Source organism: Carcharhinus amblyrhynchos, chromosome 7 (genome assembly GCF_965287045.1).
Source record: "Carcharhinus amblyrhynchos chromosome 7, sCarAmb.v2.hapA, whole genome shotgun sequence".
Taxonomy (NCBI): domain Eukaryota; kingdom Metazoa; phylum Chordata; class Chondrichthyes; order Carcharhiniformes; family Carcharhinidae; genus Carcharhinus; species Carcharhinus amblyrhynchos.
Window position 1 is genome coordinate 49,822,242 of NC_137330.1, and position 16,797 is coordinate 49,839,038.

Consider the following 16,797-nt stretch of genomic DNA (forward strand, 5'->3'; position numbering starts at 1 on the left):
TTATCCACTTTGGCAGAAATAATAGTAGGAGGGATTACTATTTAAAGAGCGAAAAGCTGCAGCATGCTATGGTGCAGAGGGACCTGGGGGTCCTTGTGCACGAGTCGCAAAAACCCAGTCTGCAGGTGCAGCAGGTGATCAAGAAGGCTAATGGAATGCTGGCCTTTATAGCGAGGGGGATAGAATATAAAAGTAGGGAGGTCTTGCTGCAACTGTACAGGGTACTGGTGAGGCTGCAGCTGGAGTACTGTGTGCAGTTTTGGTTGCTGCACTTGCGCAAGGATATTTTGGCCTTGGAGGGAGTGCAGAGGAGGTTCACTAGGCTGATACCGGAGATGAGGGGTTTGGACTATGAAGAAAGACTAAATAGACTGGGTCTGTACTCGTGGGAGTTTAGAAGGATGAAGGGGGATCTTATAGAGATGTATAAGATAATGAAAGGAATGGATAGGGTAGAGGTAGAGAGATTCTTCCCGCTCAGAAAGGACAGCAGGACTAGAGGGCACAGCCTCAAGATAATGGGGGGGGGAGCAGTTTAGAATGGAGTTGAGGAGGAACTTCTTCACTCAAAGGGTGATGAATCTCTGGAATTCTCTGCCCGTTGAAGTGGTGGAGACTACCTCGCTAAATATATTTAAGTCATGGATAGACAGGTTTTGGACAGACAAGGGAATTAAGGGTTATGGGGAGAAAGTGGGAAAGTGGAACTGATCCACTTCAGATTAGCCATCATCTTACTGAATGGCGGGGCAGGCTCGAAGGGCTAGATGGCCTACTCTTGCTCCCATTTCTTATGTTCTTCCTGCTCAAACTCTATACCTCAGCTAATAAAGACAAATATACCATATGCCTTCTAAACCACTTTATCCACCTGTCCTGCTATCTTAAGAGGTTGGTGTACATTCACACCATGCTGTCTCCAATGCTTCCATTCATTGTGTATCCCCTTGCCTTGTTTGTCCTGACAAATCTGGACTGAATTCTATTTGCCACCTGTCAGCCCATCTGACCAGTCCATATATATCTTTCTAATTTCTAAGGCTAAGCTCTTCACTACTTAGCACCCCACCTATTTTTGTATTATCCATGAACTTACTGACCAACTCCCCTACATTCAAGTCTAAATCATTTACATAACCGCAAGGGCCCAAACACCGATCCCTGTGGGACCCCAACAGACACAGGCTTCCAGACTGAAAACCATCCCTCGACCATCACCCTCTATTTCCTGTCACTCAACCAATTCTGAATCCAATCTGCCAAATTTCCTTGGATTTCATGGACTCTTACCTTCTCTATCAGTCTCCATGTGGGACTTTATCAAAAGCCTTGCTGAAGTCCAAGTTGACTACGCCAAATGCATTGCCCTCATTGACACACCTGGTCACCAATTGAAAAATTCAGTCAAATTGGTCAGACGTGACCTCCCATTAACAGCTCTACTGATCAATGTTGAATGCTGGTTCTAGACCTCTCTCCCTGAGAGAGGAAATAACACCCCAGCATCCAGTCTGTCCAGCCCTGTCAAAATTTTATTTGTCGCAATGAGACCCCCTCTCATTCTTCTAAATTCCAGTGAATACCACCTAGCAGACCCAACCTCTTCTCATACAATCATGCCATCCCAGGAATCAGTTTGGAGAACCTAGGAATCAGTCCGTTTAAAATTTATTTTAGTATCACAGCTAGGCTTACATTAACACCGCAATTGTGAAAATCCCCTAGTTGCCACACTCCGGCTCCTGTTCAGGTACACTGAAGGAGAATTTAGCATGGCCAATGCACGTAACCAGCATGTCTTTCAAAGTGAGGGAGGAAACTGGAGCATTCGGGGGAAACCCACACAGACACAGGGAGAACATGCAGACTCCACACAGACAGTGACCCTAGCCTGGAATCAAACCTGGGTTCTTGGCACTGTGAGGCAGCAGTGCCTACTACTGTGTTACCGTGCACCCAGGTGAACTCATTTAGATCCTTTTTTTTTGGATTCAACATTGTCATTGGTGGTCATGCTATAATCTGAAGTTTCTTCGAATGTTAAGGACTTTTTCCAAAGTAAGCCAAGTTCAAATAAATAGTTTATATCTCATCTGTATTAACAATAGTCTGATTCAAGGGTTCCAACATCCATTCTTGGCTGAAAGAAATGACCCAGCAGATAAAATTGCTTCAAACGTGTAAATAATGTTCTGACTTTTGATCTTTTCCATCACAAGATTATCACAGATGCCCATCTTAGTTCATCCGTTCAAGAGCAAGTTTTAAAAAGATCTATGAAGGTTTACTTGCATCATTTATGAACTAGTCCAAGAAACAGAACAAAGGCTTTCGCAGAGCAAAAAAAACACCATTTCTTCCCAAATGAAAACTGATCACATAAGCAACGTAATTCCTGACAACTGGCTCCTCGTAAATCTTCAAAAATCGACGTGTAATGTGCGCCTTTTAAAGCATCTAAATCAATGCAACCTATGAAAATACAATATGCGTACGCTTTTTTATATAAGACTGCAGTTACGTGTCACACTGATACAAAATGGCACAGCATAAATGAACCTCTCTCCACGACACAACATTGCATCCCTTGTGCTCATCACCATCGAAAGTGTGAACTTACTTCTCCAGTCGGATGCAGACAACTAAAATGGGGTGAGGGGGGGAAATGGAAGTAAAAACTATTACTCACGCCTCCTCTTCCCGCATAAGATTGGTTGCATCCTCAAATCCAACCACATTTCCCCAAAGCACTGCATTCACTTCCTTTGCCAATATGATCCTTCTCCCACTCAATCCACCTGCTCTCCTTCAGCCCCCTCCCCCACTATCATTGTCAGATGAACTGTGGTCGGCTCCACCCAGCAAGCCGGTGAAATCGGCGGAGAGCTGGTCAACAAAAGCTGGAAAGTGGCCGGGGGGAGGGGGCGAACCGAGAGCTTCGAATTAATACCGGGTGAACTAACGGTGGAGTTGGCAGGTCCTCCTCTCTCCTCCCGGCACTCCCCCCCCACCCCACCCCACCGCCACTCAACGGTGCCCGAAGTTTCCTTGTGGGAGCAGAGATGGAGTGTTTTTCTTTTGGATGCAATACTCGGGGGTTCACTGCCTCCTCCTCTTACCTTGGTGCCGTGGTAGTAGTCGTCCACCGAGGTCACGTTCATGAAGGTCTCCTGGAAGTGGGTGCTCGTATCGATGCCACCCGGCATGACCAGCTTGCCGGTGGCGTCGATGACTTTGGCCCCGCCGGGGATCATGAGCTCCCGGCCGACCAGCTGGATGACTCCGTTCTCGATGTAGACGTCGGCCTCCTGGGTGCAGTCATCGTTGACCACCCGGCCCCCCTTGATGAGGGTCCGCAGGGCGCTGGCGCTCGCGTGCATTGTTCTCCAACAAAGCTTCCCCCCCCCCCTCCCCAAACTCACACCGCTAAACACAAGCTCCTGCCCGCTAACCCGGTTAATGACAATTCGGTTGTGTGGGGATGAGAAGGGGAGAGGGGGAGGCTTCCCTTCTTCTGATTAATATTTGAGCTGCAGGAAAACCCCGATCACTCCCTGTCCGTCCTCTCGCCTCGGCGACCGTTGGCAAGTGGCAACCGCGCACCCCCCCACCGCCCGGATCGCGCGATTGTCGCCCGTCAGCCAATCCGCAAGGAGGGAGCCAGCGGACAGCGCCGCGCGGTGCACTCTGGGAGTTGTAGTCCTCGCCCCCTCTCGACACACGGACGCAGACCGGGCCAGCGGACTCCAGCTCCCAATTCGCACTGCGCCATACTGGCGTGGTCCTGGAATCCTGTCTCAGGTCCAGGGAAAGCGCTAGAGCGAGCATCGCACAGCATTGTTTCAGCTTCATCCACTCTGTTACAGCAACGCTGACCGCTCTCATTTTTTTTGCTGTTTGCGATATCGCACAGATCAATTGCCAAATAATACCGCCAACTTTGTATTTTTTTAAAATTATGTTTGATGCAACTTTCAACTGAAATACGTTCTTAATTACATTACGATCCCTCGACTCGCACACCAACAGTTTTCAGTTGTCCATGTTTCTGAGTTCAGCTGCTTCTCACATCTTCTCAAAGGAAGACATTTTTGAATGTAAATCCCCCTACAGGATATCACGATTAAGGAGGGTTGTTACTTTTTCCTATTTAACATGCAATTGAGGTGGGTTGTCACATACAATATCTATAAACCACGGGAATTAGACCGAAAATCCATCCATTCGTTAAGGTCTTGCAGATATTAAAATGTGTCGCTGATCCGTGTACCTTGGATTGCACATCTTCATTTCGCGTGATGCCCGTCCATCTCCACCTGTGCTGATCACCAAGTTGACTGCTGAGTCTTATTCCTCATTGCTTTTTCGAAGCCACCCATAAATATACACTGGGTTGCTTCAGTGTCACTCACGCGAAAATGTAAGAAAAGTGAACGCTTTTTGGAACGGCACATGTAAATCATAGTCAAATGAAACAACAGATTATGTTTCCACCAAGTCAACTATACACACATCAACGCCTGTAGTACCCACGGCGGAAAACGTCAAGTATTCAGATGGACATTGTGTACTCTTTCTTCAGGGTCAACAGGTATGGACAAAGCTAAGAGAGGAAGACAGCTGGTACAACCATGTCGCAGACTAAATCCTGCCTGGAACTGTGGGTGGCTGTCCTGGCTAGACTCAGGTAAAGACAATGGGAATTAGACCCAAAATCCATCCATTCCTTAAGGTCTTGCAGATATTAAAATGTGTCGCTGATTATTTTGTAAATTGAGTTTGTGTTTTTATGTGCCCTGTTTGTGAACAGAACTCCCACTTACCTGAGGAAGGAGCAGCCAGCGCTGGAAAAGCTAGTGGCTTTTGCTACCAAATAAACCTGTTGGACTTTAACCTGATGTTGTGAGACTTCTTACTATGTCAGGTAAAGACCCACAGAAAAGTCTGCCTCCTCTTCATCACGTGACTAAAGATCAAGAGATCAAAAATCGAAATGGAGTCCAAAGTTGAGGAGCAGCTAATTTAAATAGTAGATTTACAACTCTTACGCTCCAAGGCGTACACAAGCCAGAACAGTCTATTCCTTAATGCCCTTTGCAGCCAGCATGACTTGATTCATTCAAATGCAAAGTTAGTGTTCTAAAGTAATACCGTGTATTATTTTAAAGCAGTGGTGTAATATGTTACATATTTGTCCTTTTTGCCTAGAGGCCTACGGTAGTAATGGATGCGAGGAATTGATATATTGCACTGTGGGAAACAGAGAAGCAGTAGGTATGAGAGAACAGCACAATAAAGTTACTTCCTTTATTGAATGTAGCTGAGCGTTCGTCTCTAAGTACCCAGCAAAATTGGCAACACGGATAATGAATTGTTAAACCACCCAGAAGAAGTTTAAGCAAAGAAAAATTAGAAAAAGGGAAATTTTTCATGCAAGCGTTGCTGTTTAGGGAGATAATCAGTTGGCTAATGTGGATATGAATAAAGGATACTCTGAAAAATAGATTCTAGAGCTGGCTGTAGTAATGACAAATTGAAACTCAAATTAGTGCTTTGTGTCAGTAAGAAAATGAGGTAGGTACTGGAAATGTGATTGCAAAATACGTATACAGGAACCCTGCATTAGTAAAAATGGTGGGGGTTTTGGCATCATGGGGGCTTTTGACGAGAATATGGAGCAGTGGAGCAGTTGCATTTTGATTATTTTGCGCTGGCAAACAATACAGATGAAGACATGGTGCCCACTTTCCATAAGCGTCATTTGGGGGGGGAGGGGTGGTGGGGAGGCACTTTTAATCTCCACCACACTCTTGCACAATTTGCTAAACCAGGCATTAAAACATACAAGCAAATTGTGGAAATTTTGCAAGCACATTTTTAACCTAAATCCCTGGTGATTGCAGAGCACTTTAGATTCCATAAAAAAAACAAGAGGAGTGGAGTCAATTGCACAATTTATTGCAGTGCATAAGAGACTTGCAGAATATTGTGAATTTGGAGACATGCTTCAAGACAAACTTGTTTGTGGTCTGTGCAACAAAGCAACACAAAAATGTCCATTAACTGAGAGTAATCTCAATCTGCAGAAAGTCATTGAAATTACTGTTTCCAAGGAGCTGGCTGTAAAGGAAGCCCTGAAATTGAGTTCATCTACTTGGGTGCACAAAACGTCTGCTGAATCACCACCCATAAGACCATAAAACCATAAGACGTTGGAGCAGAATTAGGCCACTTGGCCGATCAAATCCGCTCTCCCATTCAATCATGGTAATTTCAATGACTTTCTGCAGATTGAGATTACTCTCAGTTTTGTGTTGCTTTGTTGCACAGACCATAAACAAGTTTGTCTTGAAGCATGTCTCCAAATTCACAATATTCTGCAAGTCTCTTATGCGTTGCAATAAATTGTGCAATCGACTCCACTCCTCTTGCTTTTTTTTAATGGAATCTAAAGTGCTCTGCAATCACCAGGGATTTAGGTTAAAAATGTGCTTGCAAAATTTCTACAATTTGCTTGTATGTTTTAATGCCTGGCTTAGCAGGTTGTGCAAGAGTGTGGTGGAGATTAAAAGTGCTTCCCCACCACCCCTTCCCCCCTCCCCCCACCAATCATGCTTATGGAAAGTGGGCACCACGTCTTCATCTGTATTGTTTGCCAGCGCAAAATAATCAAAATGCTTTTTATTTTATTCATCTCCATTCTCCTGCCTTTTTCTCATAACCCCCTGATCCCCTTATTAATCAAGAACCTATCCATCCCTGTCTTAAAAGACACTCAATGACCTGGCCCCCACCACCTTCCATGGCAAAGAGTATCACAGATTCACCACTCTTTGGCTGAAGAAATTCCTCCTCATCTCTGTTTTAAAGGATCGTCCCTTTAGCCTGAGGTAGTGCCCTCTGGTTCTAGTTTTTCCTACTCGTGGAAACATCCTCTCCACGTCCACTCTATCCAGACCATGCAATATCCTGTAAGTTTCAATAAGATCCCCTGCCATCTTTCTAAACTCCAACGAGTACAGACCCAGAATCCTCAACCATTCCTCATATGACAAGCTCTTCATTCCAGGGACCGTTCTTGACGAACTGCCTCTGGATCCTTTCCAAGGCTAGCACATCCTTCCTTAATATTGGGTCCAAAACTGCTCACAATACTCCAAATAGGGTCTGACCAGAACCTTATACAGCCTCAGAAGTACACTCTGCTCTTGTATTCTAGCCCTCTTGGCATGAATGTTAACATTGCATTTGCCTTCCTAACTGCTGACTGAACCTGCGTGTTAACCTTAAGAGAACCTTGAGCAATGACTCCCAAGTTCCTTTGTGTTTCTGATTTCATAAGTATTTTCCCATTTAGAAAATAGTCGATACCTCCATTCCTCCTTCCAAAGTGCATAACCTCACACTTTTTCACGTTGTATTCCATCTGCCACTTCTTTGCCCACTCTACTAACCTGTCCAACTCCTTCTGCTTCCTCAGTACTACCTGTCCCTCTACATATCTTTGTATCAAACTTAGCAACAGTGCCTTCAGTTCCTTCCTCCAAGTCATTAATGTATATTGTGAAAGTTGTGGTCCCGGCACTGATCCCTGACGCACACCACTAGTCACCGGCTGCCATCCTGAGAAAGACACATTTATCCCCATTCTCTGCCATCTGCCAGTCAACAAATCCTCTATCCATGCCAGGATCTTACCCTTAACACCATGGACATGTCGCTTATTTAACAGTCTCCTATGTGTCACCTTGTTAAAGGCCCTTTGGAAATCTAAATAAATCATGTCCATTGGCTCTCCATTATCTAACTTCCTTGTTACCTCCTCAAAGAATTCTAACAGATTTGTCAGACTTGACCTCCCCTTGACAAATTTGTGCTGACTCAGGCCCACTTTATCATGCACTTCCAAGTATTCTGCGATCTCATCTTTAATAATGGATTCTAAAATCTTGACAATGACCGATGTCAGGCTAACTGGCCTGTAATTTCACTTCTGATGCCTTCCTTCTTAAACAGTTGTGTTACATTCGCTACTTTCCAGTCTTCTGGGACCCTCCCTACTTACAGTGGTTGCTGAAAGATCACCAGCAATGCCTCCACAATTTCCTCAGCTATCTCTTTTAGAACCCTGGGTGTATTCCATCTGGTCCAGGTGATTTATCCACCTTCAGACCTTTCAGTTTCCCTCAAACCTTCTCCTTAGTGATGGCCACTCCACTCACCTGTGCACCCTGACTCTCCTATAGCTCTGGCATCCCACTGGTGTCTTCCATCGTGAAGACTGATGCATAGTAACTATTCAGTTCCTCTGCCATTGCTTTGTTTCCTATTATTACTTTTCCAGCCTCATTTTCCAGGGTCCAATGGCTATTTTTGCCTCTCTCTTACCTTTCATATATTGAAAAACACTCTTCCTATCTTTTTTTATATTACTAGCCAGCTTACACTCATATTGCACCCCCCATTGCTTTTTTAGTTGTCCTCTGATGGCTTTTAAAGGCTTCCCAATCCTCTGGCTCCCCACTAATCCTTGCCACTGTGTATGCTTTTCCTTTGCTTATGCAATCCTTGACTTCCCTTGTCAGCCATGGATGCCTTGTCCTCCCCTTAGCATGTTTCCTCTGCCTTGGGATGAATTTCTGTTGTGCTGAATAATTCTCAAAAGCTCCTGGCATTGCTGTTCCACTGTCTTCCCTGCTAGGCTCCCTTTCCAATCACCTCTGGCCAGTTCCTCCTCTTTGTAGTTACTTTTATTTAATTGTAATACCGTTACAACTGACTCCAGCTTCTACCTTTCAAACTGCAGGGTAAATTCTATCATATTGTGGTCACTGCTCCCAAGGGGTTTCTTCACCTTAAGTTCTATAATTAAGTCTGTCTCATTATACATCACCAATCCAGAATAGCCTGTTCCCTCGTAGGCTCCTAAAAACCATCTCTTAGACATTGCACAAATTCATTTTCTTTGGACACACCACCTACCTGATTTTCCCAGTCCACCTGTATATTGAAGATTTTGTAATATTGCCTTTTTTATATGCCTTTTTCTATCTCCTGATTTACTTTCTGCCCCACATCCTGACTACTGCTGGGAGGCCTGTACTTAATTCCCATCAGGGTCTTTTTACCTTTGTGATTCCTCAACTCTACCCACAGAGATTCAATGCCTTCTGATGCTATATCACTTCTTGCTATCGATTTAACATCATTCCTTATTAACAATGCAACCCTGTTGCCTTTGCCCATTTGCCTGTCCAAAGCTAATGGAGCTCAGACATGTTACCAGTGTGCAAAGCCAGGGCATTCTGCTGCTGAATGCTGGTGTGAAGACATAGAATGTCAAAGCTGTGGGAGAAAGCATGCTTGCGGAAACAAAAAGCAAACTATAAATACAAATAAAATGCAGAAAGTTAAGACAACATTTAAACAAAACAAAAGGAGAAATGTTCATGCTGTTCAACAGGGTTGAGAAGAGCGAAATGGCACAAAGTCAATGGAGGAGCTATCACTCACTACACATGATAGCCATCACTAGCACTACACACTGATACTGGGTCACTCCACTGCTGGAAGGACAGCCAGTAAGGATGGAAGTTGCCACTGGGGCAGCAGTCTTGCTGGTGCCAGAGACTATCTACAATGAAAACTCCAACATATTCTCTTAAGGCCTTCAAGGATAGTTCTGAAGACATGTACAGGAGAAGTGGTTCCCCTGAAGGGCCACATTGAATTGGTTGTGCAGCTCAGTGGAACAGAGGCAGATTGGCCTCTACACATAGTCAAGGGAAATTGCCCAGCATGAATGGCTGGAGAGAATTCAAGTGGGCTGAAGTCCACATGATGGCCAATGGAGAATCAGGCCTCGTGAAAATTTTTTAAAAAGCACACTGTTTTTAATGAAAAATTAGAGAGAACATAGGACATTGCAGCCAAACTCAAAATGAAAGACAGAAGCCAAGCAAAATATTTGAAGGCACGGTCTCTACCATATACTATTAGGAACATGAAGGCTGACTTCGAGTGGCTTGAGAAGACTGGAGTTTTGGAACCTGTCAGCATCAATGAATGGGCCACGCCTATTGTTCCAGTCATCTAAAAAAGTAGCTCTGTGAGGATCTGTGACACCTTTAAGCTCACCAAAAATCCAGTGTTATGTGCTGAATAATACCCGTTACCTCACATCGAGAACCTGTTTGCAGGATTGGCAGAGGTCAAAATTTCAGCAAAATTGACCTGAGCCAGGCTTACTTGCAGATGAATGTGGACAAGAAGTCACAGGAATGTCTGATAATAGTGACATGCAAGGAATTGTTCCGGTATGGAAGATTGCATTTGGTATCACATCCGCTTCTGCATTGTTTCAAAGAGCAATGAATCAGATCCTGAGCAGACTGAGCAGAGGCCAATGCTAACTAGACAACATCCTAGTCACTGGAAGAGATGAAGAGGAATGCCATTGAAACTTGGATGCCACTCTTCAGAGATTGGAAGGCTATGGTCTGAGAGTCCATAAGGACAAGTGTGAGTTCTCTGGTGAGTACCTGGGACATATGATTGATGCCACCAGCCTTCACAAATCTCCTTCTAAGGTTAAGACTATCAGAAAAATGCCTGCATCTCAGAATATAGGCCAGTTATGTTCCTTCCGGGGATTGCTGAATTATAATGGAAGATTTATCCCAAACTTGGCAACAATTTTGAAGCCATTTGATAACCTCTTGTGCCAGAACAAGATGTGAAATGCAATAATCCCATTACAGAGGCCAAAAAAGCCTTAAGCCTGAAGCTTTTGTGCACTTTGAACTTACTTTACCCATACAGCTAGCTTGTGATGCATCTCCTTATGGTGTAGGGACAGTGGTCTCCTACATTATACCACTGGAAGAGGACCCATTGCTTTTGCTTCTCAAACCTTAAGCAAAATTGAGAGCAATTATACCCAGATTAAATGGGAAGCACTGGAGACCATCTTTGCTGTCAAGAAATTCCATTAGTTCCTGTGTGGGACAGAGTTTACATTGCTGATGGACTATCATGCACTCACTATCATTTTTGGATCACACAGGGGAATTCCATCATTCACTGTAAGATGCAAAGATGGGCATTGCTCCTTCTGCAAGCATCTACACCATTAAACACCATCAGTCTAGTTTACATTGTTATGCAGATGGGCTTTCAAGATTGCCATTACCTTTCAGTTCTTCAGACAGTTTGAAGGGGAATATTTTCTCTTTTAAACAAGTAAACAACAACCAGTCACTTCAATGCAAATGAGAAAACACACTCAGAATGAGCCTGTGCTCTGAGAAGTGATGTCATGGTTTTACAAGGAAAGGCTTCAGGACTTATATCTAGTCTGAAACCCTACTACTCCAGGAGAATGGAGCTGCCGGTTCAATCAGGGTGTCTCCTATGGGGGCTCTGAGTGATTATTTGCCCCTGTTGATGAAACTGTTGTTAGAGAAGCTTTGTGAAGGCCACTGCGGAGTTATACGCATGAAGGAAATAGCAAGAAATTATTTCTGGTGCCTGGACTTGATGCTCAGATTGAAGAAAAAGCCAAGACATGTTCCTGTGCAAAGGTAAGAAACCTGCCACCCTTAGCAGTGCTGAATTCGTGGGAGGGGTCTGAAGAGACTTGGCAGCATATGCACATGGATTTTGTAGAATCTTTCGAAAGACAAATGTCTTTAGTAATGTTGACACTAACACCAAATGTGACGACATTTATCTCATCTGAGAAGGCATTGAGAAGCTCGGTGGAGCATTTAGTTACTTTAGGTTTGCAGAATAGCTGGTGACAATGAACCTCAATTCATTTTGCAGGAATTTGAGAACTTCCTCCATGGAAACAACATTCAACACATTACCTCTGCTCCATATCACCCTGCCACTAATGGATTAGCAGAGCATTTCATCCAAACCATGCTTTAAATCAACCAAAGGACCACTTCTGCATTTGATCTTCTGAAACTTCCAAAAACCAGGGAGATGACAGTAACTGGATAAAATGTACAGACCAGTTACTAGCTGGGAAAACAGATCTGCTAAAATTGGAGCCTGGTGAGGATTCAGGTTCAGCATTACCAAATCAGAACTTGCCTGTGACCTCTATACTACCAACCATCTTTGAGAAAGTTAATACCTCACCCTGTATTCAGGCACAGAGACAACATGTCAACGTTGGTTAAACCAACCGCTTCTGATGTCCGTGTGAAGATGAAAATGCTAGAAATTCACCATTAACCATTCTGAGTGTGACAACCCACCCTCACAGGAAGTTTGTTCCACAATCCAACCACCCTCTGGGTGAACATCTTTTTCCTCACAGCATTTCTACTCCTTATGCCAATTATTTTGAATCTGTGCCCTATAGTTCTTAATGCACTCTTGCCTGGGAACAATTTCTCACTATACTTTCCATATCCCTCAGAACCTTGAGTATCTCTATCAAGTCTCCTCTTAGCCTCCTTATCTCCAAGGAAAACAGTCCCAATCTCTCCCATAGCTGCAGTCGTTTATCCCTGAAATTATTCTTGTGGATCTTCTCTGTACTGTCTCCCATGCCTTCACATCCTTCCTCAACAATGATGCCATAAGGCCATAAGACATAGGAGCAGAATTAAGTCACTCGGTCCATCGAGTCTGCTCCGCCATTCAATCATGGCTGATATTTTTCTCATCCCATTCTCCTGCCTTTTCCCCATTATCCCTGACCCCCTTATTAATCAAGAACCTATCTATCTCTGTCTTTAAGACACTCAATGACCTGGCTCCTTCTGCAGCAAAGAGTTCCACAGATTCACTGCTCTCTGGCTGAAGAAATTCCTCCTCATCTCTGTTTTAAAGGATCATCCCTTTAGCCTGAGGTTGTGCCCCCTGGTTCTGGTTTTTCCTACTGGTGGAAACATCCTTTCCACGTCCAAGCTTCGCAGTATCCTGTAAGTTTCAATAAGATCCCCCCTCATCCTTCTAAACTCCAACAAGTACTGACCCAGAGTCCTCAACCATTCCTCATACGACAAGCTCTTCATTCCATGGATCATTCTTGTGAACCTCCTCTGGACCCTTTCCAAGACCAGCACATCCTTCCTTAGATATGGGACCCAAAACTGCTCACAATGTTCCAAATGAGGTCTGACCAGAGTCTTGTACGGCTCTTATACTCTTGCCCTCTCGACATGAATGCTAATATTGCATTTGCCTTCCTAACTGCCGACTGAACCTGCACATTAATCTGAAGAGAATCTTGAACAATGACTCCCAGGTCCCATTTTATGTTTCTGATTTCCTAAGCATTTTCCTATTTAGAAAATAGCCTATGCCTCCATTCCTCCTTCTAAAGTGCATAACCTCACACTTTTCCACATTGTATTCCATCTGCCACTTCTTTGCCCACTCTACTAACCTGTCCAAGTCCTTCTGCAGCCCCCTGCCCAACCTCCTCAATACTACCTGTCCTTTTACATATCTTTGTATCATTGCAAACTAAGCAACAGTGCCTTTAGTTCCTCCTTCCAAATCATTAATGAATATTGTGAAAAGTTGTGGTCCCAGCACTGACCCCTAGGTACACCATTAGTCACTGGCTGCCATCCTGAGAAAGACCCCTTTATCCCCACTGTCTGCCTTCTGCCAATCAGCCAATCCTCTATCCATGCCAGGATCTTACCCTTAACACCATGGGCATTATTTCAGATTATCATTAAACAGAGCACTGGCACTTCCTTAGAAAGGAAACAGTGAGAAAGAGTAACCTCTAAGATGACTCAAATACTTGGAAGTAATTACTTTTGAACTGGAATGACCAGATATCCTGTTGTCACGTTATTGGGTTCTTTAGATGTCTCAATGAAGAGAGCTTAAGATTTGCTTGTTTTAACATGGATCTTTATTGTTGATCTTTAATTACTTATAGTGCCCAGGTTACTATAATGCATGGAGCTGTTTCCATGCATGCTGGCTGCTAACTTAGAGTGTTGCTTCAAGGCTATTCTCTCAGAGTCTCTTACTGTATGACTCTGTGCATCATACTGTAAGGGGATGCTATTCTCCAAACCCTTGGTCTGCCAAGCAACTTTTTATTACAATGCACTTGGGCACGAACACAACATATACCTTTCTTCTCTAAAGAAAACTTTCCACCCTTCCAACGGCTTATTATACTATTTTTCCTTACGAATCCTAGTTCATCATGTTAAGTCCCTGACTTTATAAATTCAGATGGTCATGAGGCTTGACAGTGTTTCCACATCTTTGTTTGTCACATTTGGAGGAATGGTAGAAGTTTCTGGTAACAAAGGAGAAAACGCTGGAAAATCTCAGGAGGTCTAGCAGCTTCTGTAAGGAGAGAAAAGAGCTGACATTTTTGAGTCCAGATGACTTTCCAGCATCCACTGTAATTTGCTTTTATCTAAGTTTCTGATACTTGGCTATCTCCATTTAATTCATTTTTTGCGCTCCTTCATGTTGCGCACTTCTCTTTATTAGCAACGTGTTTGGTTGCTTCGTACAATGTGGATTTATCCCATTCCTTCTGAGGAAAATGGGCACTCCATTCATTCCTAGAGTGGACTTGAATTTTCTTTTCCTATGGTATCTACCATGTTTGTGCTGGATGTATATGTTTTGGAAATGGAACCTTCATTTCCACTGATTTCATCATCTCAGCCAAACATTTGTTTGTTGTTTTAGTTTCAAATTGTTTTGAATTTTTATGGATATTTTTATCCAGCTCAATCTTTCCTTCTTCCGGCACCTTGTACTTCAGTGTCAGACTTAGATTTTCCGACCTTAATACTGTCTGTTCATTCTCTTTCTGCAGCAGAGCTTTGCCTTGTCCTTCATTTTGGTTTCACTAAGACATGTCTGTCTTAATTTGTTTCAGTTCTATAATTGTGCTACTTATTACTTCATTTTCCACTTGTGGCATGGAAAGCTTCATAACTTTCTTGTTCAATGCCTCTTTTCCACTTAACTTCTTCTTCTGCTCTTCCATCTCTTTCTTGTAACTTTTGGCTTTCTCCTGAATATAGACCATTGCTTAGTCTTTCCTGCCAACTGGTTCATCAGTTTGTTCAAAGTGACATCAAATTCATTTTGCTTCATCTCACAATTTTTCAGAAGAACAACGTTATTCTTGAGGAATTCTTGTAAATTTGAAAGTCTTTCAACAGGTTTGTCTTTGTGAAGTTTGCTTGCTTCAGCTTGAGATTTTTTGTAATGCAATAGAGTATCCTGGTGTTTCTTCCATTGTTTAAGACCATCTTCATTTCTTCATGTTGGATTTGATCTTGAAGGACAATCAAATCTTCTTTCAACTATTTATTATCTTGTTGATCTTTTGTCAATTAAACTCCGAGTTTCAGTGCATAGTTTCGTTTCTACCAATATTTTCAATGCAGAATTTGATGAAGTAGTATTCATTATACTTTTTAGCTTTTTTTTCCATGACGGCATCTTGATTTTTCAAGGAGTTTTTCAGAGTCATAACTTCATAACTTCTTTGTGTGCCTTTCTGGTTGCTGCTTTGTTTGCCTATAAATTTGGTTGAACTCTCCCACCGCCTGCTTTGATTTGTTCATTGAACCTTCCTGTCATCTCTGCGATTTGTTCTTACAGATCTCGAATTTTAATTGACTTGGTCAATTAAAAACCAATGTTTATTATGCATTTTCAGAAGGGTGTACTCAACATGCATCTCATGCTTCAAGTCCTCCAGTTCAGCTCTGGTGCAAATATTTTCCTGCAGAATAGCTTTGTCTACTTTTCCACATTTTTATTCTTTTGAGTTATCTCACGCTCTGGAGCCTCTCCCTGGGTCATTTGTTGCCCCCTCTGGGACCTTTTGTTGCCTCTTTCTGAGATATTTTGTTGCCCATGGCATTTTATTAGACAGTTGCCTTCCCTCTGGGATTTTATGTTGCTCTTGGGGATTGGCGGTGGCTATGCCAGATTTTTTTCTACGATTTGCACTCTCCACAACTTGAGTTGGAAACATCTGTCAAAGCATTTAATATGTCACCAAACATTGTCAAGAATTGATTTATACATTGACTGTCGAGTATTTCACCAGCAAAGGAACTAAACATAAATAAAAATTTACCAACTTGTACTTTTTCTAATTCCTTGTTTAATCTTATACTTCTCCTGTACATTGAAAATTGTCTTCTCCAAGAGTCCTAATCTTGAGTCTGGTTTAGCCCTTTCCATAGTACAAATGTGTTTGGCTCTATTAATTGGTTGTCCAGAGCAGTATTTTCCTTCTTGTATTTATCATTTTATATGTGTTGCTGCTTTAAGATGACTGCTTTTTTCACTTGGGTTTCCTCTGTTTCATTTTCCCATTTGGGTGGGTTTTCCAGGGAACATGGGCCTTCTTTGCCAAACTTTTAAGTTAAGGACATTTATTTTTTTTCTCTCTGCAGGTCCTACACACTCTGAATTCTGTTGGTTTTTTCTGTCTTTGGGAGTTTTGGTGGGCATGCTCTTTTTTTTAATTGGTGGGCCGCCTACTTTCTGCAATGTGTTTTATTAACTTTGAAATTTCAGCAGTTCATTCTCTGAGTCTGAAAATTGATTTCAATTCTTTCTTTTATCTATTTTGGAGGATTTTTTAAAAGAGAGGTTCAGCGGTTGTGCCCTCCGATCAGGGCCTGTTCCTTTTTTTTCAAAAATGTAAGCTGCAGCACTGTTTCTGCATCCTCTGCCAGCCTCATAGGGGATTTTCTTAAATCGTTTAGAATCATAGAATCCCTACAGCGCAGAAGGAGGCCATTTGGCCCATCAAGCCTGCTC

At 43.0% G+C, this 16,797-nt stretch overlaps 1 protein-coding gene across 2 annotated transcripts in view; it reads right to left on the minus strand.

Annotated features, from left to right (window-relative positions):
• Nucleotides 1-3,570, minus strand: part of LOC145344929 (dihydropyrimidinase-related protein 5-like) — a 61,147-nt gene extending 57,577 nt beyond the window's left edge. For both annotated transcript variants that reach the window (XM_080192260.1, XM_080192261.1), the window contains exon 1: nt 3,120-3,570. In XM_080192260.1, coding sequence (XP_080048386.1) covers nt 3,120-3,380 — 261 coding nt within the window. In that variant the 5' untranslated portion in view covers nt 3,381-3,570. The remainder of the gene's footprint in view (nt 1-3,119) is intronic.
• Nucleotides 3,571-16,797: the final 13,227 nt, after the last annotated feature.